This window comes from Diabrotica virgifera, chromosome 1, assembly GCF_917563875.1.
Source record: "Diabrotica virgifera virgifera chromosome 1, PGI_DIABVI_V3a".
Lineage (NCBI taxonomy): Eukaryota > Metazoa > Arthropoda > Insecta > Coleoptera > Chrysomelidae > Diabrotica > Diabrotica virgifera.
The window spans coordinates 102,414,123-102,439,879 of NC_065443.1; the positions used below are offsets into that span (position 1 = coordinate 102,414,123).

At 31.9% G+C, this 25,757-nt stretch overlaps 1 protein-coding gene and 2 long non-coding RNA genes across 6 annotated transcripts in view; 1 reads left to right on the top strand and 2 right to left on the bottom strand.

Moving 5' to 3' along the window:
- LOC114333209 (zinc finger protein 227-like) overlaps positions 1-25,757 on the bottom strand; it is a 150,832-nt gene that overhangs the window by 11,464 nt on the left and 113,611 nt on the right. The window contains exons 1-2 of one of the 4 annotated variants that reach the window (XM_050657907.1): positions 13,714-13,766; positions 13,166-13,589 (exon numbers count right to left, since the gene is read on the bottom strand). The exons of 1 other annotated variant lie outside the window; for it this stretch is intronic. In XM_050657907.1, coding sequence (XP_050513864.1) covers positions 13,166-13,397 — 232 coding nt within the window. In that variant the 5' untranslated portion in view covers positions 13,398-13,589; positions 13,714-13,766. Of the gene's footprint in view, positions 1-13,165; positions 13,775-25,757 lie in introns of those variants that run through there. 2 more of the 4 variants (XM_050657914.1, XM_050657922.1) reach the window with 2 other exon arrangements.
- Positions 13,807-15,348, top strand: LOC126889596 (uncharacterized). The gene is made up of 2 exons (XR_007700096.1): positions 13,807-14,023; positions 14,893-15,348. It is a non-coding gene; the product is annotated as an uncharacterized LOC126889596 (long non-coding RNA).
- On the bottom strand, positions 19,624-21,206 carry LOC126889595 (uncharacterized). Its single transcript, XR_007700095.1, has 2 exons — positions 20,969-21,206; positions 19,624-20,082 (listed from the first exon to the last, which is right to left on the bottom strand). It is a non-coding gene; the product is annotated as an uncharacterized LOC126889595 (long non-coding RNA).

Below are 25,757 nucleotides of genomic sequence, written 5' to 3' on the forward strand. Positions count from 1 at the left end.
TATAAAGGTGAAGTTTCAGAAGGTTTATAACCAGATGCAGATTAATAAGATGACCTTAATGTTATTGAAAATAGACCATTTGACCAAAATTAGTGTCGAAGGGAGAAGAAATAAGATATGCAATTTTTCAGCAATATTTTAATGTATAACTTTATAAATAAAAATGTTTAATTGAAAAATATGAGTTTTACTAAAAAATAATTAAATACAATAAATACTATTTTCTAGGAAACTGTCATTTTCTTCTTCTTCTTAAGGTTTTTGGCCTCTGACAGTCAGTTTTCGGCCAATTTCTAGGTTAAAAGTAGTTCAAAAACGATCAACGTGCGACGTTGCCGTATTTGTTTCAAAACCATTTAGAGGATTCCTCTAAAAAAATAATATTTTAGCGGTCCTCTATAATATGTGTTTACAGAATGTCAATCTAACCTAAAAGTTTTAGAGGACCGTTAAAAGTTAAATTTTAGAGGCCTCTTAAATTTAACGGAAATGTTACAGAATACACCCCAATATTTGAAAATTACTAATAGATACCATCCGAAATTCTATTTTTAGAATGCCAGGTATAACTAATCTCCCAAGTGAATGAAAAATTCAGGCTCATCTTCCGCTAAATTATCTTAGGTTTTGTATAAGCACCTACCGTATTTTCCATTTATTGGTAACTTTTACCTTTCTGCATTTTCTTACCTCTTTGCATTTACGCGTAATCCCTACGGTCGTAACTGTGACGTAGAGATTTCTAAGCCTTTTGTTGAAGCACGCACCTAATCTGCATAATTTTGTTTACTATTTTGTCTCCAGGTAAATTTTTTAATAATAAATAGATATCCGAACTTTTACTAAGAATTCTTAAATAATATTGTCATTATTTTAATGGCATACGAATTGCTTCTCTGATAATTTAAATTAGATCAACGCAGGCAACATTTTTTAATTCTCATACAAAAAAGAAATTTAATTAATCTTATTATTATTTATATAATACATGCTCTTAATTTTCTTTCTTCCTTTTCTAAGACTCGCTTCTGTCTTATGAATCTTTTGATAGGTACTCTAACCATAATATACTCTAATTAGAAATGGAGTTCTCAATTGAAGAGATTGCAAAATATACTCGTAACCTGCAAGTTGCAAAAACAAATATCATAAGAATTGCGAACATTAGCTCAAACTTGAATGCAAAAAACTCCCTAAATTTATACTGAAAGATTATATCGCTCAAATTAGAGATGCTTTTAAATGGTACTCAGAAAATTTGGAAAACCTGTACGACGATGAAAATATTGTCGAACAGGAAGAAAAAGAAGGTACATGGGAAAAATATATGGACGCTGTATGTTGCTTAGAAGAACAACTAGAAGCTTTGAATATAAATGAACAAGAAGAAGCTAAAAATACATTTGTTAATAATGACTCAACCCTCAATAATTCTAAACAAACGACAGAAATAACGATAAGTACTTCGTTTAGTTCTGGAATTGTTCAAGTTGAAAAACAAGACTCTCAAAAGTTGACTTATGAAATAGCTTCCAATAACATCAATAGCCAAGATGTAACCGGCAAGTATCTCTTAAAGAATATGCTACTGGAAAAAGTAGTTACTCTTGAAACTATACCAGAAGAAATTGATATTACTGAAAATGCAATCTCTTCATCGACCACTCTTCTTAGCATCGCTCCGCCACAAGTAGTGCAAGAGTGCAATGCTTTGATTTTAAATAAAGCCCCGCCTACACAAAATGTGTTGGTCTCTGCTCCAATTCTGAAAAATGTCAATTTGTCTCTACCTGTAGTTACTACAAATGTACCCCAGTATTACCTTCTTGCGATATACTAACAGCGGGATTGGCAAATATACCATCCCCTACTCATATACAAATTAAAACTACTTGTCAACCTGAACTTTCAAATGTTCTAAATGTAACTCGGGTACCCCTTATTCAAGTTGAAAATATAGTCATTCCAACCTCCTCAAATTTGAATAAAATAATTTCAACTCCTTGTGAAAGTGGTGGTATACATGCCGATATTTTGAAACATATTTCACCTCCAAATATGACCATACCACCTTCACTAATACATGAAAATCAAATACTTCTCTCACAGCCTCGTACTGCCACAGCTACGATCACAGGCCCCTCAAGACAAAATGGGCTTACTCACACTATCTCTCAATCTAATTCATTGGACTCAGTCCAATCTGTCTCTTCTTCTGTTACTGTTGCCCTACCAAACGTAATAGGCCAATCAACAAGAGCCTCTGCAGTACCCAACAATATTCCTGACATGGTGGCTCAGCCTGCCTTGTCTCTCCCTAATACGGTGAACGTCAATGTAACGCACTCTCCGCCGTTGTTCAGGTCCATAAAGAGAGTAGCCAGGTTACCCTTTGGCCAACAGTGGCGCTTTCTGCCTAATGCTTATCTTATTTAGATTTTAGTTTTCTCAATTTATCTTTTAGTATCCCTTAGTTATATTGATTTTATAATACATAAGTCTCTCTTAGTCTATTTAGATTTTAGTTTCCCTAAATTTTAAGTAGCTCTTAGTTAGTTTCTGTTTATAATAATGTCCTATTAGTTTTTCTAGACTTTAGTCTCTCTAGATTTAAATGATTTCGTATTTATCTAGTTTGTACAGCAATGCGTTTAATTTTTATTGCTGTATTTTTATTCATAAGTTATTAAGTTCTAATTGTAAAAGTTTATTAATCTCTAAGGATAATAATTGATGCCCTGACTCAGTGGCGTAACTCCTTTGTCCCTTCTCGCCCCCGGAAATATGTTCAATTTTCACATGCAAAAAATATTTTTATATTTTTTACTGCATTAAATCTATTATTACAACCCGTAAATAAGTCTCAAGCCAGCCCTGTTCAATAGTACCATTCCATATCTCCTATTTTTACCCCCTCTCCTCATCCCTTACAGACAGATAATTTTGGATTCGGCACAGAAGAAATCTCTCTCTACCATCAGCCGTTCTACGGTTAAGAAGTAACGCGCTTCTGCGATACCCACCGTAGGGTGAGACACGTGAGGGTGCAACCTCATCTCGACCTTATCAGCCTCTCTTTTGGGTTGAAACGAAATAGCAATATTTACGTTACGTGCACGAACAGTAATCATAAACAGTAATTCGGAAGTGACGCCATACACGATTTCGCAGCAGTCAAAACGCGAGGCACGTGGTACGGGTACGGAAACAATCAACTCGTATGTGACCGGCTTCCGCTTCAGTGTCCCGGACAAGGCTTCACAGTTTGGTAAGACTTTATACACATGTTATATTGTCTGTATAAAACCGTATATTTTATCTTCCCTTTTGAACCTAACCTAACCTAATTACAGTCCACATACTCTGAAAGTATATTCATACTTTCACATATGTACAAGTTATCGTACAATGGCTGTATACCATAAATCACAAAAATACTAGATTTGTTGTAAAAGATATATTTTAAAATACCCTAAATAAGGGTCACATTAAAACAAAACGTTTCCGGATCAAGAAATCCATTATCAGTGTTTCTAAAAGCCCTAAAATTAAGTATAACCTAATTAATTGAGAAAAAAATTAAAAAGTTGAGAGAGGTTTAAAAAACAAGAAGCCATACTTGGCAAGTTAAAAAACTAGCATGCTTGAGCCATTAAAATGTGTTGGGTAAAAACCCTTTAAATGTGAACAATAGGGAACTTACACATTTTTTTTATTACATAATAATGTTCAGTTTTGTATAAAAATGAGATTTTCAAAATTTCACGCTTCAAAAACTCATAATAACTTAGAAGTACAAATTTAAAGTCTTCTGTATTTTAAAACAGTTCAAACGACCCGTGACGTCACAGAGTTTAACTGTATGGTTCCGTTTATGGTTATATTTAGGTATATTCTTCTTCTTATTCTTGAGTTTATTGGCCTCCACATACTTATGTATTTGGCCAGCTCGTCGTCGAGGAATAAAGGAAAAATATTTATATTGTAATGACATTTATCGTATGTCATTGTAATAAAATATACCAGTTTGTTGAGATTGGAGTTTGATACAGTTTTTGAAGGAAAGGAAAGAAGGGTTTACTATGGAAAATAAAACCATTTTGTAAAAGTACAAGTTTTCTATGAATAGTTCAAACGATCAAAAACACTTGTAACGTCACATAACTGTATTTCCTACTGACGTTTATAATGTTTAATTTAAAATGATATACAATTTTGTTTATGGGCCATTCCACGAATATACGTCTGTTCCAGACCATCCCGACAACGAATATTTTAGTGTGCAACATAAGAAGTACGAAGCTAAATTGCAAATTACATTCTTGTTTATTGGAATAATTTTTAGAGTCATTTACTTTCGTACTTCTTGTGTTGCACACTAAAATATTCGTTGTCGCGATGGTCTGGAACAGACGTATATTCGTGGAATGGCCCATACTTTGTTGGTGTAGAATGTAAACCATAACCCGATGACGTCACGACGCGTTTTGGGCTGGCTGGTATAATTTGAATTTTTAATCGTCTTTAGGGGCCAAAAGAAAGACAAACAAAACTTTTTTATCTTTGATACATGTTTTAAATGATTTGTTGTGATTTATAACATTTTTTTCGAATTTAAAATTTTATGCAAGTTCCCTATTATGTTATGTTACATGTTTATATAATAGTTCAGTGGTTCCCAACCTTTTATGTCTGGCGACCCACCTTCTGATGTTTTTTCATATAAGCGACCCATCCCTCAGCCATGATGATACATATTTACGTTATTCAGCTACTGTAAGAGCCACGCCGCGATCCACCTGAAATCCACCCGCGACCCACTAGTGGGTCGCGACCCACCGGTTGGAAAACGCTGTAATAGTTTAATGCTGTTGCAGATATGTCTAGATATTACCCAGGGCAACACAGGACTCTTCCAACGTGGTTGGAATTTTTTTTTTGGAAAATTAAAACCTCACATATTGGATTTCAATGGCCAAGTGACAAGCTGACAACTGAATACAAAAGCAACTCCGAAGGACGTCAAGAACTGTCAATGTAACCTAGTTGTTGTCATAGAGGTATATATTAACATAGAGTGAGCCTACCTTCCGCACTTCCTGACGACAAGATCTCATGGACTGGTTTGCGGCATCTCTTTCTAACACATTGTATCGAGAAACTAAGATGACATTAAGTGTGAGTATAGGTACGGAAGGGGAGGACAACTGTCGCAGTTTTACTATGCGTAAGAGTGAAACAGCACTAATCCAAATAAAAAAGATGGTGTAGTCACTTCGCTCTTAACGTCACTCTCTCTATGCTAATATATAACTCTATGGTTGTTGTATTGTTATTTCAGCCACAATGTTTAAAGATTATTTTAATACTTGAGATAAAAACAGTATCAAATTTGCATATGTTGGAGTTAAAGTTACAACTGACATCAATGGAGTTTGATGTCAGGTCTCAGGAGGACTTTTCATCATCAGTTTCATCAAGCTACTTTTAATCTCATTTTCAGTCATATACAAAAACAGTATTTCTTTAATTATCATATTAGATATTCCATGAAAAATAGTTTCTGTCCTTGTGGGATCGGTACTCACCGGAGGGACCGCAGAGTTCGGAAACAGCGTCTCTTTGCAAAGACAATGACGTCGACTTTGCAAAGTAACAAGACACTTACTCAACACACACACTACACATTACTCCCCTGACTTAGTAATAAGTTATACAATTACGTGGCTAAAGGTTCTAGTTCTAAACCAAAGCCAGAATCAGAGAAAAAAAAGAAGATATTCCATCTTTATTCAATTTATGTTGGGTCCACTTACATTTTACACATCAAAGCAAATTATCAGTCATCAAAACAATTATCCTTCAATTAATACTCTTAGAATTGTACAAATATGTACACATTGCATACAATTTTGTTTTCCTAGACGTCTATACATAAAAGGCCTTTTCTCATTATTTGTCTAAGTGTATTGATATCATATGAGCAACATAACAACTATAGGTATTGATGACTGCATAACTTCTGGTAACGTAAATATTTTATTTTCCTATTTGATTACTTAATTAATGGATAATTTTAAAAAAATTTCATTTATGTTCGAATAACTTTAACTCCAACATATGCAAATTTCATACTGTTTTTATCTCAAGTATTAAAATAATCTTTAAATGTTGTGGCTGAAATACAGCAATTAGGTTACATTGACAGTTCTTGACGTCCTTCTGAGTTGCTCTTGTAATTCAGTTGTCAGCTTGTCAGTTGACCAGTTGGCCACTGAAATCCAATATGTGAGGTTTTAATTTTCCAAAAAAAAATCCAACCACGTGAGAAGAGTCCTGTGTTGCCCTGGGCAATATCCAGGCATATCTGCAACATAATTAAACTATTATATAAACATGTAACATAACATAATTGTTTACATTTAAAGGGTTTTTACCCAACACATTTTGGTGGTTCAGGCATGCTATTTTTTGTAAGTATGGCCTCTTGTTTTTTAAACCTGTCAACTTTTTTCTCAATTAATTAGGTTATACTTAATTTTAGGGCTTTTAGAAACACTGATGATGGATTTCTTAATCCGAAAACGTTTTGTTTTAATGTGACCCTTATTTAGGGTATTTTAAAATATACCTTTTACAACAAATCTAGTATTTTTGAAATAAAGTAAAATTATAGCCCAAGTTTGTAATTACAGTGGAACCCCGATAAGTCGGCCTCCGATAACCCGGAAGTCCGGCTAACCCGTATCGATTTTCATCAGATAAAATAAAAATGTTTTCACTTTGACTGAGTTTTTTACCAAGAAATAAACAATAATGTATACAACTGTACGTAATTTAGATGTACTGGACATAAGTAATTCATTTTTTTGGCAATTATAATTAAGTTTATCTGTAATAGTACCGTATTTTATTAATTTTTACCATATTCTCCGGCTAACCCGGATTTTCGATAACCCAGATCGGCCGCGGTCCCGATTAATCCGACTTATCGAGGTTCCACTGTATATCGCGCAACACTATACCCCACTCATTTCCGCTTCGCCAAAGTATTCGAGGCCGAGAGCGTACTTAAGGAGGCTACCAAGCGGAGAAGAATCGGTCTTGTAGCGACCAGCTCTGGGCTCCCAGGACAGCCAGAGTATTAAAAGGCAGCCGACCTGAGTGGCGAGACTCCGTATTGAAGAGATTCGCTGCTCGTAATTAAACGGTAGCCGTGGTGTGAACGACTTCCGATCAGAATCGTACGGATGCCCATATAATTATTAATATTTTGATTGCGTGATTGTTTGTGCCTTACACTGTAGTGAGGTGTAGCGATATTTTCTTTTGATAGATAGTATTAATTTTTTTTTCTCTTGTATTCAGTTGTCAGTTGGCCATTGAATTTCAATATGTGAGGTTTTAATCCTCAAAAAAATTCCAACCACATGGGAAGAGTCCTGTGTTGCCCTGGGTAATATCCAGACATATCTGCATTATCTTTAAACTTTTTTATTAACATGTAACATACCTGTTTACATTTAAAGGGTTTTTACCCAAAATATTTTGGTGGCTCAATCATGCTATTTTTGTAAGTATGACCTCTTGTTTTCTTAAACCTTTGTCAACTTTTATAACTTTTTTCTTAATTTATTAGGTTATACTTATTTTTAGGGCTTTTAGTAACGCTGATGATGGATTTCTTAATCCGAAAACGTTTTGTTTTAATGTAACCCTTATTTAGGGTATTTTAAATATACCTTTTATGGTAAATCTAATATTTTATTTATCTTTTGCAGACATCCATCAAGGGGGCCTTCTCCACAACGGGGCAAGATAGAATTACGATTTATTTTATTTTTATTTATTTTGATGTATATAAATATCCTAAATATATTTACTTTGGTTTTAACCTGTGTTTTACTAAGTCTCTCGTCCTTAAAAGCTATCCGTCACATTAACCTTTCAAAGTACATGTAAAATTATTGTAATGAAAAAATTGTAATATCTAGTTGAGTTTTTTATGGTGCAAAATATCATTTCTTTTAAATTTTCTTTGAATAAACTTTCTTCAAAAGCAATGATTCTGGAACAACAAATTCCAATAATCAACAACTTAACCCACCTATACAACAACAAGGAAACAATGTTTATTATCTATGGCATTTCAACTATTAAACAACTTAAAACAGATCGTCTCAATAATGATGGAGTAAATTATGGGTCAAAAGGACAAAATGTTCGGACATCCTAATGACGCTGGTCTCAAAATTTAGCCTTCAACACTGAACTAAAGATTGGTACATGGAAAGTGGTCTGACTAATCATAGTCTGGAAGTCAAAGCCTTTATTTTAGAACATGATCTTGATGTTACGTTAATATCTGAAGCACATATGACAGACAAAATTCTCAATATATATATATAACTCAACACCCTCCAGGAAGAGCCCATGGATTCGCTGCTATAATTATAAAAAACAGCATTAGACACCATGAAATAATCAAGCATAGCAAAGTAAACTTACAAGGCACATCTATCTCAATAAAATTATTAACTAAGAACACTTCACAACATACTTTAACAAGCTCGGAAATTGCTTCATATAGCTGCTGGTGACTATAATGCTAAACACCTTCATTGGGGATCAAGACTCATAACCTCTCGAGGTAGAGAATTATTAAAAAGTGTCCAAAACCCTTATGTTACTAACGGCATCCACTGGTCAACCGAAGTACTGGCCTACTGATACATGAAAAGTGCCTGATCTCATCGACTTTTGTATTCTAAATTGAAAGTAAAACCTTTGTTCGATCTCTCATCTGATCAATCTCCCTTTATTATTATCCTAAGTACACAGGTGCACCACATTACAAAACCACTAGTTTTATCCAACAGCCGAACAAACTGGAATACCTTCAGGGATATAATAAAAAATAATATAAATAGGGAACTTGCATAAAATTTTTAATTCGAAAAGAATGGTATAAATCACAACAGAACATAATTTAGAACCTGTATCAAAGATAAAAAAGTTTTGTTTGTCTTTCGTTTGGCCCCTAAACACAACTAAAAATTCAACTTATACCAGCCACCCCAAAACGCATCGTGATGTCATGGGGTTGTATGTTTACATTCTACACCAATTGTATATATAATTTTAAATTAAACATTATAAATGTCAGTAAAAAATACAGTTATGTGAAGTTAAAAGTGTTTTTGATCATTTGAACTATTCATAGAAAATTTGTACTTTTACAAAATGGTTTTATTTTCAATAGTAAACCTTCTTTCCTTTCCTTCAAAAACTGTATCAAACTCCAATCTCAACAAACTGGTATATATTATTACAACGACATACGATAAATGTGATTAGAATATAAATATTTTTCCTTTATTCCCCGACGACGAGCTGGCCAAATACCCAAGTAGATGGAGGCCAATAAACTAAAGAAGAAGAAAAAGAATATACGTAAATATAACCACAAACGGAACCACATAGTTAAACTCTGTGACGTCACGGGTCGTTTGAACTATTTTAAGTTAAAGAACACTCTAAATTTGTAATTCTAAGTTATTATGAGTTTTTGAAGCGTGAAATTTTGGAAATCTCAATTTTATACAAAACTGAACATTATTATGTAATAAAAAAATGTGCAAGTTCCCTATTTAAATCTAAAACAGAACAAGATATAGAAGAGCAGTCAAGCAGTCAGTAAAAATCTACCACTAAAAACAGCACAAGACATAGAAGAGCAGTCAAACATTTAACTGTAAAAATTCAACAAGCCGCATGGGAAGCCTCATCTGATATTGTCATATGCTAAGAGACCGGCCTCATACCCTCTCTATATAAAAACTATGACATATACGAGAAAAGACAATTAAGGAAAAGATGGCAGACCACCAGTGCTCCAAAAGACAAAACTAAATACAACAAAGTAACCCGTTAATTAAAAAAGAAATAAATTATTTTCTAGAAAATCTGTCTAGCTCTGAAGAAAAGAACTACTCGTTATTGAAATTGTCTAAAAAACTCAAAACACAATCACAAACTAAAGCACTGATTAGAAAAAATGATGGCACCTGGTCTCATATACCTACATCAAAGACAAAGATAATGATAGTGGATAGACTACATAACAATCATCCACACATAACCATAATTGGCCAGTTTGAGGTTATGAGCTCATTTAATAGAGCTATTAGGTGGGAAGTCTCTTTCTAATCGGATAAGTTCATCCAATCAGCAACAGTGAGAAAGTGATGTGATCTATAGATCCAATGTCATTGGATAAACACTGTCCACTGTCAATTAGAAAGAGACTTCCCACCTAATAGACTCATTTACCTCTGTTGCAATCATCACCCATTTTAAGATAGCAGCGTGCAGTCTACACAAACACAGGGTCACTATAAGAAGAAACAAAATGTAGATGTGATCTAGCAAAAGTTGCCACAGCAAAAATGACGACAATATGGATGGACTGTCCAATTTTAAAAGTATTAAAGATGAGGTTGGTCAACAGCTTAATATTCCCAATACTGACCTACAGATGTGAATCTTGGACCCTGAGATAATCGGAAAGATAATCTGTTGGGATAATTTATTTTTAGGAAAAACACTGAATCAAATTGTAAATATTTTTTATGATATAGTTTACTTAGCTATAGAATTTTATTCATCCCCCTAAAAAGGTATTCAAAACATATATTCCCTCCTTGGTTCTCTTTAGAGTTAAAGAACCCGATAGTTGAGAAAAAGAAAGCTCACAAAAAATATATCTTATCTAAATCAGTTCTGGATTATCAGACTTTTTCTCAGCCGAGGGCTAATTGTAAATTGTTAAAAGCTGAAAGCTACAGAAATCATATTTACCTAACAGAATTATCACTAAGAAATAATTTGAAGGGATTTTGGTCGTTTGTGAATTCACGGAGGGAAAAGCCATCATTGCCCACTGTGTTGAGGTATGGTGGTGTTGAATCCAGTCACGGACCAGATATTGTAAATCTTTTTGCAGAATATTTTTCTACAGTATATTCCACTCAGTGACTCACCTACATTTGGTCTTACTAACCTGACTGGTTTCAACATAACTATATCTGATATTTATCTAAAATTATCAGAACTGGATGCGAATAAGGGTCCTGGTCCTGATGGATTGCCTACCAGCTTTCTCAAAAACTGTTGTTTTATAATATTATCCAGACCTCTTTTTCACATCTTTAATCTATCCTTAAATAAGGGTGAATTTCCAGAATGTTGGAAAAATAGTTTTTAACACCTATTTATAAAGCGGGAGATAATTCATTGGTGAATAATTACAGGCCCATTAGTATAATTATTAGTGTAATACCAAAGATATTTGAATCTTTTGTATGTGACTATCTTAAAGCTTCACTTGAAAAACAGCTAGTAGACCAACAATTTGGATTTCGGAATAGCAGATCAACTGAATGTAAGTTACTAGTGTTTGTTTGTGGACTTCCTGAGGAAGGCCTTGGAGAGGGGCTGTAGGGTACATGCGCTATACACCGATTTCTCCAAGGCCTTTGATCGGGTCAACCATAATATTTTAATATTTAAACTTAATCAAATGGGTGTTAATGGTCCACTTCTTGAGTGGCTGAGAACATACTTGACTGACCGAGTTCAGATAGTGCATATTAGGGATTTTGTTTCCAGTGAGATTAAGGTTCATTCAGGAGTACCTCAGGGTTCGCATTTGGGGCCCCTGTTATTTAACATATTCATCAATGATATACACCACTGCTTCCGGCACAGTTCACATCTTCTTTCTGCAGATGATCTAAAGTTCTACACAATTATCAACAATACAGAAGATTGTATTAATCTTCAACATGATCTTGATTGGTTGAGTGAGTGGTGTATGTTGAATGCCATGGCCCTGAATACATCCAAGTGTCATGCTATTTCATTTGGACGATCAAGAGACCCAATAGAATATAATTGTAATATACAGAATATTCCTGTTGACTGGGTTACTGAAATTCGTGATTTGGGAATTAATTTGGACTGTAAACTTTTATTTGAATCACATTATATGTCAAAAATTTCAAAATCTTTACAAATGCTTGGTTTTATAAAAAGATGTACTAGAGACTTTCAGAATATTAAAGCAATAATTAAACTACTATATTGTTCTTTAGTTAGACCTCATCTAGAGTATTGTTCTTGTGTATGGTCTCCATCTTATAATATTTACATATCAAAAATCGAGACAGTCCAACACAAGTTCTTAAGGTACGTAGCATATAAACTGGGTATACCTTTCGAGTTAAATCAGGTAAATTATCATCAAATTGAAACTCATTTGGGTATTCTCTCATTGCGTGACTGACGAGTACTTAAAGATGCAAGGATGCTTTATGGCATAATTAATTCAACAGTTTTGTGTCCTCAGCTACTTGAGCAGGTTGGTCTCCATGTACCTCTCCATAGAACTCGATTAGCCCAAACATTCTATGTTCCTATCCATAGAACCAACTATGCTTATAACACCCTTTTATCTCGAGCACTAAGATGGGCAAATATTCACCCTGATCTAGATTTCTTTGCACCGAAGTCTGAATTCATTTCAGGCCTCAGGCGTATGTTTGAGTAGTTGTGGAATAGGTAGTCATTATTGTGATATGTAAATCTGTTTGTAATATTTATATTTTATTGTATTATTATAACTATTTTATTATATTTATGAAGAAAGATATTTATAAATAAATAAAGATAGATGTCACTGAAATGTTCTGATGGAGACAAATGCTAGGAATTTCTTGAACTGTAGGACAAATAATTCAATTTTAAGAGAGCTAAAAGTTAACCAATGACTCTCCCGTAAAGTCTATCTCAACAATTAAAATACTAAGGACATATTATGAGAGCAAACACAGAAAATATGGAAACTCATTATAGAATGAAAGGTGGAAGGCCGAAGATCATGATGAAGATCCCAAACAAGATGGATCAATCAAATTACAGGAATATGCAAAAGACCTATGCATGAGTTAAAAGAAATGACAGAGAGACAATACACGACATTACTACACTCCCTACTCCCTCCGGGGGTCATGACTGGTGAGAAAGATGTACTCTCTAACCTTCAGTAATGAACTTCCTCAAAATATTTATCATGTTATTAAAAGAACTAATGTTATTTACTTACTTTCTTCACTTGTTTGCTTTTCTTCAAATAGTGTAAATTTATGTTCATCTTGTTCTACTTCAGTTTTTACATGGAATTCATTTGGGTCTAAATAATCAAATATCTGGTACTCACATTCTCTCTTGGGTTCTTCCTTAATTTCAAGATTGAAGACATCCAATGAATTATCACACGTCTCATTATTTGTTTCTATTTTACAAGTTTTCTCACTAGTTTCTTGTTTTATTTCCATATTATGAAAGTTGATTTTATTTATTTACCAAAAATCACACCTGTATCACAGTATATTAGGTTTATACAACAAACAACAATAAAAAACTGTGCCCATACTGTGCCTGAGTCACGCTTCTTTTACTACGGTTACAGTTACGGTTGCCTAAATCGACTAACCAATGAACATTAAGGGTGAGATTCAGTGCTGCCGCTGAAAAATTTAGGAATGTACTAGAATTAGGGAATCCAACGATCTGTCAAACTATTCCAATATGTCTGGCGATTGGCATGCAATACATTGAAGGCATATGATTTGGGATAAACCGTAATCGTACCCCCTCCTAACTGCCAAAGTGTCATGGCCGCCGTCGGGACCTATTGTGCTGACATTTACAATGTTTACATATAGAAAAGTTTGTTTTTTTCTGCTTATAATGCCGTTTTCTAAAGATATTAGTGAACAAAATCGATTTGCTAACACTATTTAATATATTTTAAATGTGCTAAAATTGGATTCAACAGCAAAAGTCGCATAAATAACATATAAATAACGAATTTGTTCACCTATTACAAATGGGGTTATGTGGTTGTAACTGTTTATTTTGGGAATAAAATGAAAATAATCAATTAAACGACTGGAAAACTGTAAGTATTACAATTAAAACATGTTTATCCTATCACAAGAGTTCACTTCATTTTAAGAAAGCTAATTATTATTATACAATAGACATTTATAAACTGCAATGTACTTTTAAGGTTACTTTTGATCTGTTTTCAAAGCTTATGATTAAATGTTACCTCTTTATTAATTAGATTTGCCAACAAAAGATGCATGATTAAGGCCAAATGCAATTCCTTTGCTAAAGTCATAAAAAAAGTACCAATACAGTTAAAAAAATTATTTTAAAAAGGTCTCTCAAAAGACATGAAAATATACAACAACTCAAAAAACTAGAGAATGTAAAGAAAGCCAGGTTATTGGAAATGGAATTCCTGTTTAATTGAAAGCCAGTAAACTATCCAAGACTTTTCAGAATCAAATGTGTCAACTTGTAAAAACGATTCTTCTGAAATTTTTAGTAAAAACCAGATTATCCTCAAGAAAAATTCTGTTTAAGTGAGACTCAAAGTCATATTTGTGAATGTGTCATCTTTGAATGAAACAATTTTTTTACCTAAACAATTAAATGTATGGATCTAATTAAAAACAATGCTGAATCAAGTACAGTTACAGAAATACAATCCTTTGAACTTCTAAATGTGATTGTTGAAAGTGTTGAAATAGCTACTGCATAGGGATTCGAAAGGGATAGACTTGTTATGAACGCACTTGATCATGTACTTCTTACTGTTATAAAGTTGAAACAAAACTTATTTTATGCTTTCTTATCAGTCACTTTTAATTGTGTATCAACTTTACGTGGTACATCGTGCAAAAATTGCTAAACATGCAAACATTATATTTATTTTCTGTGTTACATTGGATAGTATGATTGAATGTCTTCCTCTTTTAGATAGTGAAGTGAAGAACATCTTGAAGTTCCAATGATGTTTCAAGATGAGGTAAATGGAAATAATTGTATGTTAGAAGGACAGAGAATATGAAGAAATGTTATTGCTGCATATTTAGTGTAGTGAAATACAAACTTCAAACATTATAATATATTTTTTGATTTCAAACATTTCATATGATTATGAAAGAACATCTTTCTTTTTAAAACAATGAAGAAGTGAAGAACATAATAAAGTTCCAACGAAAATGATTCCAGATGAGGAAAATCGAAATAATGGTTGTATGTTACATGTATAGAGAATACGAAGAAATGTTATTGCTGCAAACTTAGTGTAGTGAATTAAAAACTTATTGTCAAATACAAATCAATTTATTTCATACTTTTATAATATATAGTGATATAATTTTATATGTGTTCAAATAAAAATATTAATAAATAAAATACAATAAACACAAATCATGTACTTATATCTTACAATGAATTACAAAATCAAAAATTAATTACAAAAATATCAAAATAAATCTAAAATATTAAAAAGTTACATATAATTTTTATAGTACCTACATACTTTGGTTGGTACTCTAATAATTTGGAGATCCATTAAAGTTTGTAGATGGAAATTGCAGGTATCTAAAAAATATAATAATATAAAGTAACTCAACAATCTCTTTTTAATTAGGGTAGCAGTTGATAAAGATGACCCTTGCTCGGGAAATCAAATGTATCTAAAAAAAAAATTAAGTAACAGCTTTCTAACAAAACAATCTTAGCACTAAACGGAAACAAAGATACTGGTAAGTATTAAAGCATTTTTTGAAAAATCTTTCTGAAAGTGAAAATAAAGACTACTCTCTATGGGAACAACTAAAACTGGGCATGCTTTACAAAAAAATGTATCCAGAACAAACTTCTTCTCTATAAGGCAATACTACGACAAGTCTGGATGTACAGGATTTAAATCTGGGGAACTGCCAGTAATACAAATATGCAAAAACTATTAAGATTCTAATCCGAAGTCTTTTATGATGTCCGATGTTTTTAGTACCACTACCAAATATCATGCTAAACTGAAAATTATAGGGTAAAAATCTGTCTGATCACCCAAACTTTTAAAAGCTGGATGCTTATCTGATCTAGTCCAGAGGCTGGTTTCGGTATTGCAGCTATAAAATACTTAAATAGTAAGCATGGAAATTTTTATTATGGTCCGCCTTGAGGCAAACTAGGGCACTAGAGGGTTAAGAAAAGTTACAGATCTCTACACCACTGGGAAGTAGATAGTAGTTACTAATTTGTAAAAAAGTCAGAAATATGGTAATGTAGACTAAATTAATATAAATATGTAAAGAGTTCTCACCCCTGAGTGTAGTTCCCACTGTGTCATTTTTTATATCTGTCATATTGTTATAATGATAATAGATTGCATTAAAGTTAAAATAAAAAAGAATTAAAGAAGTTCATAAAAATATTCTATTTTTGAAAAAATATTTAAGTGCTTAAATACTTTTTTAGATAAAATATACATAAAATTTATTTTTTCTACAACTGTGTTAAAAATGCAACTTTCAGCACTCTATACAAGCGTTAAAAACGCTACCTTAAGGCACTAGTGCTTTAAAAATTTTATGGCACTGCAGTTCGTATTGACTGTATAGGCAATTTTGATGTAATGTCAAAAAAATATAAAAATGGAATGTCAGTTCAAGTAATAGTTATTTATGATATAAGTGTTAAAAGTACACATTTAAGGCACGCATGTGAAAGTTTGCAGAATGAGCGATAGCGAGTTCTGCAATTCACATGAGTGCCTTAAAAATGTACTTTTTAACACGCATACCATACAATATTTTTTCTACAAATGTAATTACAGGACAATATCTACAAAAACTTTTACTTGAACTTGACTGACATTCCATTTTTATATTTTTGTGACATTACATCAAAATTGTCTATACGGTCAATACGAATTGCAGTGCCATAAAAATTTTAAAGCACTTGTGCCTTAAAGTGGCATTTTTAATGCTCTTATGGAGTGCTAAAAATTGAATTTTTAACACGGTTGTAGAAAAAAGTTTTTGTAGATATTATTCTGTAATTACGTTTGCAGAAAAAATATTGTATGATATGTGTGTTAAAAAGTACATTTTTAAGGCACTCATGTGAATTGCAGACTTTCACATGCGTGCCTTAAATGTGTACTTTTAACACTTATATCATAAATAACTATTAAAAAACTAACAGAAAATAGTAAAAATATTTGATTGAGCATAAGTAAAAAAGTCACTCTCTCAACCAATAAACATTTGTGATTAAAATTAATATACTTAATTGATTATAATATGAATGTGTTCTTGTAGAGTTTCATATAATAATTTCCATTTGACTAAAGAGACACAAGCTGGAATACTTAGGTCAATAATACTTAGGTATGAAACACCCTAAAAAATATGAACTTTTGCATTTGATAATTCAGAGAAAGATCCAAGGTAAATGTGGTTCTGGTAGAATCTCACAATCATAGCTGAACAATCTAAGACCATAGTATGGAAAATCGACTCCATCATCATTAGTTAGAGCTGCTGTCAATAAAGCCACAATAGCAAATATGGTAGCCAATATGATATCCAACAATTGATAACAGTCATGGAACTAAAAAATGTATTATTTCAAAGTGTTTATGGGATAAAATTAGTAAGAGTGACATGATACCTAACAAAAATTTGATTCAGAAGATTTAACATAAAACTTGTAATTCTCTTATACTAAACTCACAATAAAGATGCACCAGAAATAAACAACCCAAGACATGTTGAATGATACAAATAGCACTCCCGAATCATGATTTACAATGTATAAACTTTGTAAATCATGATTTGTGAGTGCTCCTCATAACATTCATCATGTCTTGTGTTTGTTTCTTTCTAGTGCATCTTTATTGTGATTTTAGTATTATAATTATATACAGTGTGTCCACGGTTGGGGTGCCCAAGAGGAAAAACTTTTTTATTTTCAATTTTAGCGAAAAATGTCATTATTGATAAAAAGTTTTGCTTGTTCTAAAACCCCATAAAACGAAATAAAATTCAAGTTTTTTAAATCCTGCTTAATTTTGTAGCCAATTTTATGTAAATCCCTATTTTATGTAAATTTTTGCACTAAGTTTGAAATCTTAACAATAATCTAGTGTTGCCAAGCCACAATGTAGCTTAGTAACTATCAACTTCGATAAATAATTTGCGAATTGTCAATTTTTTTGACAATGTTAAGCTATCAATAAAGAATTTATCTTGTGATAAATTTCATTATTAAAATTGTTGTATTAATAATTATTTAATTAATAAATAATTGGATGATTCAAGGAGAACGACAAAGTCTGGCTTCGTAATCCAGAGAAGTGAAAGGGTTGTTCTCCCAAGTTATTATTGTTACAATTTCGAACTTAGTGCAAAAATTTATAGGGATTTACATAAAATTGGCTATAAAAATAAGCAGGATTTGAAAAACTTGAATTTTAGTTCATTTTATGGGGTTTTAGAACAAGCAAAAGTTTTTATCAAGAATGACATTTTTCGCTAAAATTGAAAATAAAAAAGTTTTTCCTCTTGGGCACCCCATCCGTAGACACACGGTATTACTATTTTTATAATAAAAAGATTATAATTTATAAAATGTGATGCTGTATATGATTTCAAATATTAATCTTTTCTATTACCATACAAAAAAAATATTGCCTTTACTCAAAAACATTTTATTTATCATAAAATTTTTAAAGATATATTTAAAAAGTTCATAAATATTAATATTAATTTATACAAAAACATTAAATATTTTAGTTTTACTGGTTTATGGCTGTAAGGTGTCTCTGAATATTTTTCACTCTTTTATAAGATGTTTCGAAAATTGAAATATCTCTGAAAGTTTTTAATATTTAAAATCAGTTTTCATAAATTTATCATCGGTTAATATTAGAGATCTTAAGTTCACAGTGGCACAAACAACTGAAAATATCTTCTGCAAGTGGAAGAAGACTAACATACATTTTACATACATTAATTGTTTTTATTTATTTGGTTGGATCTATCTATGTGTACTCAAGCTTTAGCTATCTTCATTGTAAGAATTTTAAGTTTAGCGTGATATTTGGTAGTGGTACTAAAAAAATCGGACATCATGAAAGACTTTGGATTGGAATCTTTGTAGTCTTTGCATATTATGTGTTACTGGCAGTTCCCCAGAATTAAATCCTGTACATCCAGACTTGTAGTAGTATTGCCTTATAGAGAAGAAGTTTGTTCTGGATACATTTTTTTGTAAAGCATACCCAGTTTTAGTTGTTTCCATAGAGAGTAGTCTTTATTTTCACTTTCAGAAAGATTTTTCAAAAAATGTTTTAATACTTACCAGTATCTTTGTTTCCGTTTAGTGCTAAGATTGTTTTGTTAGAAAGCTGTTACTTAATTTTTTTTAGATACATTTGATTTCCCGAGCAAGGGTCATTCATCTTTATCAACTGCAACCCTAATTGAAAAGAGATTGTTGAGTTACTTTATATATTTTTTAGATACCTGCAATTTCCATCTACAAACTTTAATGGATTTCCAAATTATTAGAGTACCAACCAAAGTATGTAGGTACTATAAAAATTATGGGTTACTTTTTAATATTTTAGATTTATTTTGATATTTTTGTAATTAATTTTTGATTTTGTAATTCATTGTAAGATATACATGATTTGTGTTTATTGTATTTTATTTATTAATATTTTTATTTGAACACATATAAAATTGTACCACTATATATTATAAAAGTATGAAATAAATTGATTTGTATTTGACAATAAGTTTTTAATTCACTACACTAAGTTTGCAGCAATAACATTTCTTCGTATTCTCTATACACATAACATACAACCATTATTTCGATTTTCCTCATCTGGAATCATTTTCGTTGGAACTTTATTATGTTCTTCACTTCTTCATTGTTTTAAAGAGGAAGATGTTCTTTCATAATCATATGAAATGTTTGAAATAAAAAAATATATTATAATGTTTGAAGTTTGTATTTCACTACACTAAGTATGCAGCAATAACATTTCTTCGTATTCTCTGTCCTTCTAACATACAACCATTATTTCGATTTATCTCATCTTGAAACATCATTGGAACTTCAAGATGTTCTTCACTTCACTATCTAAAAGAGGAAGACATTCAATCATAGTATCCAATGTAACACAGAAAATAAATATAATGTTTGCATTTTAGCAATTTTTGCACGATGTACCACGTAAAGTTGATACACAATTAAAAGTGACTGATAAGAAAGCATAAAATAAGTTTTGTTTCAACTTTATAACAGTAAGAAGTACATGATCAAGTGCGTTCATAACAAGTCTATCCCTTTCGAATCCCTATGCAGTAGGTAGCTATCTCGACACTTTTAACAATCACATTTAGAAGTTCAAAGGATTGTATTTCTACTGTACTTGATTCAGCATTGTTTTTAATTAGATCCAAACATTTATTTGTTTAGGTAAAAAATTTGTTTCATTCAAAGATGACACATTCACCAAATTATATTTATATATATGACTTTGAGTTTCACTTAAAACAGAATTTTTCTTGAGGATAATCTGGTTTTTACTAAAAATGTCAGAAGAATCGTTTTACAAGTTGACACATTTTGATTCTGAAAAGTCTTGGATAGTTTACTGGCTTTCAATTAAACAGGAATTCCATTTCCAATAACCTGGCTTTCTTTACATTCTCTAGTTTTTTGAGTTGTTGTATAATTTTCATGTCTTTTGAGAGACGCTTTTTAAAATAATTTTTTTAACTGTATTTGTACTTTTTTTATGACTTTAGCAAAGGAATTGCATTTGGCCTTAATCATGCATCTTTTGTTGGCAAATCTAATTAATAAAGAGGTAACATTTAATCATAAGCTTTGAAAACAGATCAAAAGTAACCTTAAAAGTACATGGCAGTTTATAAATGTCTATTGTATAATAATAATTAGCTTTCTTAAAATGAAGTGAACTCTTGTGATAGGATAAACATGTTTTAATTGTAATACTTACAGTTTTCCAGTCGTTTAATTGATCATTTTCATTTTATTCCCAAAATAAACAGTTACAACCACATAACCCCATTTGTAATAGGTAAACAAATTCGTCATTTATATGTTATTTATGCGACTTTTGCTGTTGAATCCAATTTTAGCACATTTAAAATATATTAAATATTGTTAGCAAATCGATTTTGTTCACTAATATCTTTAGAAAACGGCATTATAAGCAGAAAAAAACAAACTTTTCTATATGTAAACATTGTAAATGTCAGCACAATAGGTCCCGACGGCGGCCATGACACTTTGGCAGTTAGGAAGGGGTACGATTACGGTTTATCTATGGAGACCTGTAAGAAGGAGTGGAAACGGGGCGCTGGATCTTTCACAACTCTCACTGCAATGGGTAATGCAGAAATCGTCACGCGCAGGTCGCAAAATGAATAAGTACCAAGTCGGATATGACCCTATTCTTATACACCCATCTCGCATACAGATTAAGAAAATATTTGATGGATAATAATTTTGTATTACAAATGGGAAGAAAAAGAGAAGAAGAGACGATCTACTAAAGACTAAACCTAAACCTAAATACCTAAACACCTAACCTATTTATAATGCTGAAATTTACAGGTTTCAAGTTTTAATGTAGAGCATTGAGCATAATTATGTAGAGTAGAAACGCAGAAACCAAACTGGAGGTGAATCAGTAAATAATTTCTAGTATTTTAGATAAGACAGCATTTGCAATTTTCAAGCATATCTAAAATCTGCCAAAATCTTTGTCACTCACTGATTGACTTAATGGCCATTAGGGGAGAAATATTAGCCCACAGGTCCAGTAATTGAAGAAATAATAAATTCCACTGATCACTGATAGAGAAGAGTATTAAAAAAAGAAAAACATTTAGTGAATGATGAATTAGGGGATATAGATAAGGCCAATAGTAGATAGGATGTCTCCTATGCAAAGAAACCAGATATTTTGGATAAACAGGAAACAGATAACTTGTTGAAAATCCTTGTAGGTGAGTCAAAGTATGTGTATTACTGTACCTAGTAAATGAAAAACAAGAATAAAAAGCCTGGACTGTGGTCTGATAATTTTATTCTGCTTCTGTTTTTTTAATGAGATTTTGTTAATAATTGTTATACAGGGTGGGCCAAAGAAAACATAAGTCCACCTCGATATTTGGCAGTAGTTATTAGATTTTAAGGAAATGACGAAACAGGTCAATTTTTGTTCTAAGGGGGACATTTTTACGAAACACCTCTATCATTTCGTCGCTTGGATGCAGAAGTAGTCTAAGTCACAAGATGTGAATTTTACAGGAGAGCATTTTTTTGTTTGTTTTCCAGTGCTACTTAACATAGTCTAGTTCAAGATTTGACCGATATGATTGCTAGTTGTAAAGATGGACTTACAATACTTCTGCATCCAATGTAACGATGCTTTTACTGTTAAATGGACATAAAATATCAAATTAGAAAAAATGGACATAGGCTACTTCTACATCCAAGCGCTGATTTGTCAATCCTCTCCCTTCCACTTCCTTTCCCAACCCCTTATTTGTAAATAGGCAATATAACATGTGCGGCACATCATTAGTAAGGCCTTGAGATGGAGCATTCAGACATAATGATCGTTCACGATTGTTTTTCGATATTTGCACAGTCTTTGCAAAAAAACTTTTAATATATTTGAAGCACAACACCTATTTATGTACTATGACATGTTAGCAAACCATAGGCATTACGTTTTATTTTTAATAGGTGTTATACTTCAAATCAATTAACAGTTTTTTGCAAAGACGGTGCAAATGTCGAAAGAAAAAACTTGGACGGTCGCTTTGTCTGAATACTCCATCTAAATGCCTTTCTAATGATGTGCCGCACATGGTATATTTTCTATTTAAAAATAAGGGGTTGGGGAAATGAAATGGAGTGAGTTGACAAATGACGGATGTAGGTATCGTAAAAAAAATGTTCCCCTTAGAACAAAAATCGACCTGTTTCGTCATTTCCTTAAAACCTAATAATTACTACCAAATATCAAGATGTACTGTTTTCTTTGGCCCATCCTGTATACATAACCCTCAAAACATTTTTTTCTTTGCAGGTGAATACATTCTTGATTATATAAAAGCCATTCAGTGGGGCAGAACCCATGAAAAAAATGCCATAGGCCCATAGAGCACCTAAGATAAAATTATAGTCGTAACGTTCTACCAACTGGAGTATGGCTAACAAATTCGGGACTCCTTGGTGCTAGTGCTGATGGAATTATTGAAGAAGGATTATGTTGTATTAGCGATTATGATGAATTTTGTAGGTTACAATCTTTATGTAGCTAAATAGGGACTGTTACATGTTATTTTCTCTGCCATAAAGTTGAAAATTAAAGTTTGTGCATTAATGCAATAAATTTTAAGAATTATAAATTTAATGAAATAATTCTAAATAATAATTGTAAATGAGCATATTTCAGTGCGTCACAGTTTTTTGATTTCTTTCTAACGCATTAAATTGTATGTGACAGAAAAAAGGTATGTCTGTGATTACAGACATTTATAACATTTATTCTAGTTGTCGATACATGGCGCTATAATCAAAGAAAAAATTATTTACGAATTATATCTACGGATATAATCTGTACAATTTATAAGACTATACAAATCAAAGAAAATATTTTATAAATGCAATAAACACAATTGATTTGTTTTTATGCCAAATTGCAAATAAAATGTGACAACTGTCTGATTTAACTAAAATGTCATGTTAGAATAAATGTCATAAATGTGTATTATCACGGACTTACCTTTTTTTCTATCATCTGTAACGCACTGAAAAATTATCATGAAAAGGACTCTAGCATAATTATATCAAACAAAGTCACAAAAGCATGGATTTCACAGGAAACGTAAAAATGTAAATAGGTGATAAGTTAGCCACAGTTTTAGTGACTTAAATCTAAGGGAGTATAAAACTGTGTGTACCTATATGACAATAACATTGTTGTTTTCAGTATTTTCTAAACAATTTCATCACATTTTCTCACCTTTTAAACTTTCCTTGGATTTCTACAAATATTTTAAAAGCGAGATTGGCTAATTCAGTTCAGTCATTCTGGAGCTGTTGTAAAAAATATATAACAAAATAAAATGAAGTTTATTAAACGTCGTTCAATTTTTACATATCGAAACCGGACCGGACACACTGAGTGACTTGTTGCATTAGAGTTTTATAAGATTAGATACTGAAGAATTGCTGAATTACGATATAAACTCTTTTTAGAATTATGTTAATTATTGTAACAGAAATAATTTTAATACGCCATGGTGCATGAAGTTTAATGATTTTGTTTTTAGTGGACCACAATCAATTGTTGATGATTTTGCCAATTTCTTCAGCAGTGTCCATAATCCTTCTTTTTCCTGCCTAGGCGAGTGGAGTCATGGACCCTTAATCACTCACAGCCATATTCACTCCTTAACTATTAAAATTTGTGACATTCTAGCATGTTTACAGATGCAGAAATTGTCATCCCCAACTTGGAAATTCAACTGTGATCTGTTTTCCCATTACTCAAGCATGTATTGAAAAGTTAGAGAGAGTTAAAAGAATATTTCTGATGTACTTGTTCTTTTAAATTGTGTAGGCCATAGTCTTAATCTGGTATGATCAATTTCTTGAATCTGAATTCTCTTCTTATCAGAAGAGTTAACTTTAATATGAGCTTTATTTTTAAGCTTGTAAATGGAATACAAAATATTCACAAACATCCTTAATCGAAGACTTCAACCTCTCACGGAAAAAATCATCGGGGAATATCAAGCAGGGTTTAGGCAAAATAGATCTACCATTGACCAACTATTTACAGTTAAACAAATACTAGCCAAAGCATGGGAATATGACATGGACGTTTACAATCTCTTTGTAGATTTTAAACAAGCCTATGATTCAATAGATAGAACAATTCTACCTAATATATTGGAAGAATTTGGCATACCATCAAAATTAATACGACTAGTGCAAATGACAATGACAGAACCAGAAGCACAAGTATGTATTCAAGGACAGATCACTGATGCGTTTACGATAACGCAAGGACTGAAACAAGGCGACGGACTGGCTCCAACGCTTTTTAATCTTGTTCTTGAATATGTAATTAGATGGTTGACGGTAAGTGGAAATAACATACTTACAAACAAATCTACCCAATTAGCAGCATACGCGGATGATATAAACATAATGAGCAGAACAATGAATGCAGCGGAAGAAACCTACGTTGAGTTGAAACAGAGTGCAGAAGCAGTAGGGCTAGCAATAAACACAAATAAAACAAAACTACTCATACAAACCAGATCAAATAGACCGGCGCAACAACACTTTATTGACGATATAGAACATGTGAATAGATTCACGTACCTAGGAATGGATCTGGTTGCAAGCAGTGAAGAAGAACCGGAAATAAATAGAAGGCTTGTGCTGGCAAGTAAAGAGTATAATATTTATATGAACATAAAGACTTAAATCTTTATTTGAAAAAAAAATTTAAAAAAGAAATTTAAGTTACAGAGTACTAATTAATTCAAAAAATAGTGATTGAAAATTAACGTACATTTATTAAATTGAAATTTTTCTCGAATGAGAAAAATGAATTTTGCCGTTTAGTATGACTATATCAAACTGGCCTTGGCGATCTCATCTTTGTCTTTTACTAGAAATTTTAGAAAAAAAAATACAAAATGTAATTTTTTATAACGTCTGAGTAGCAGTGAGACATGTCTCAATGTACCCCG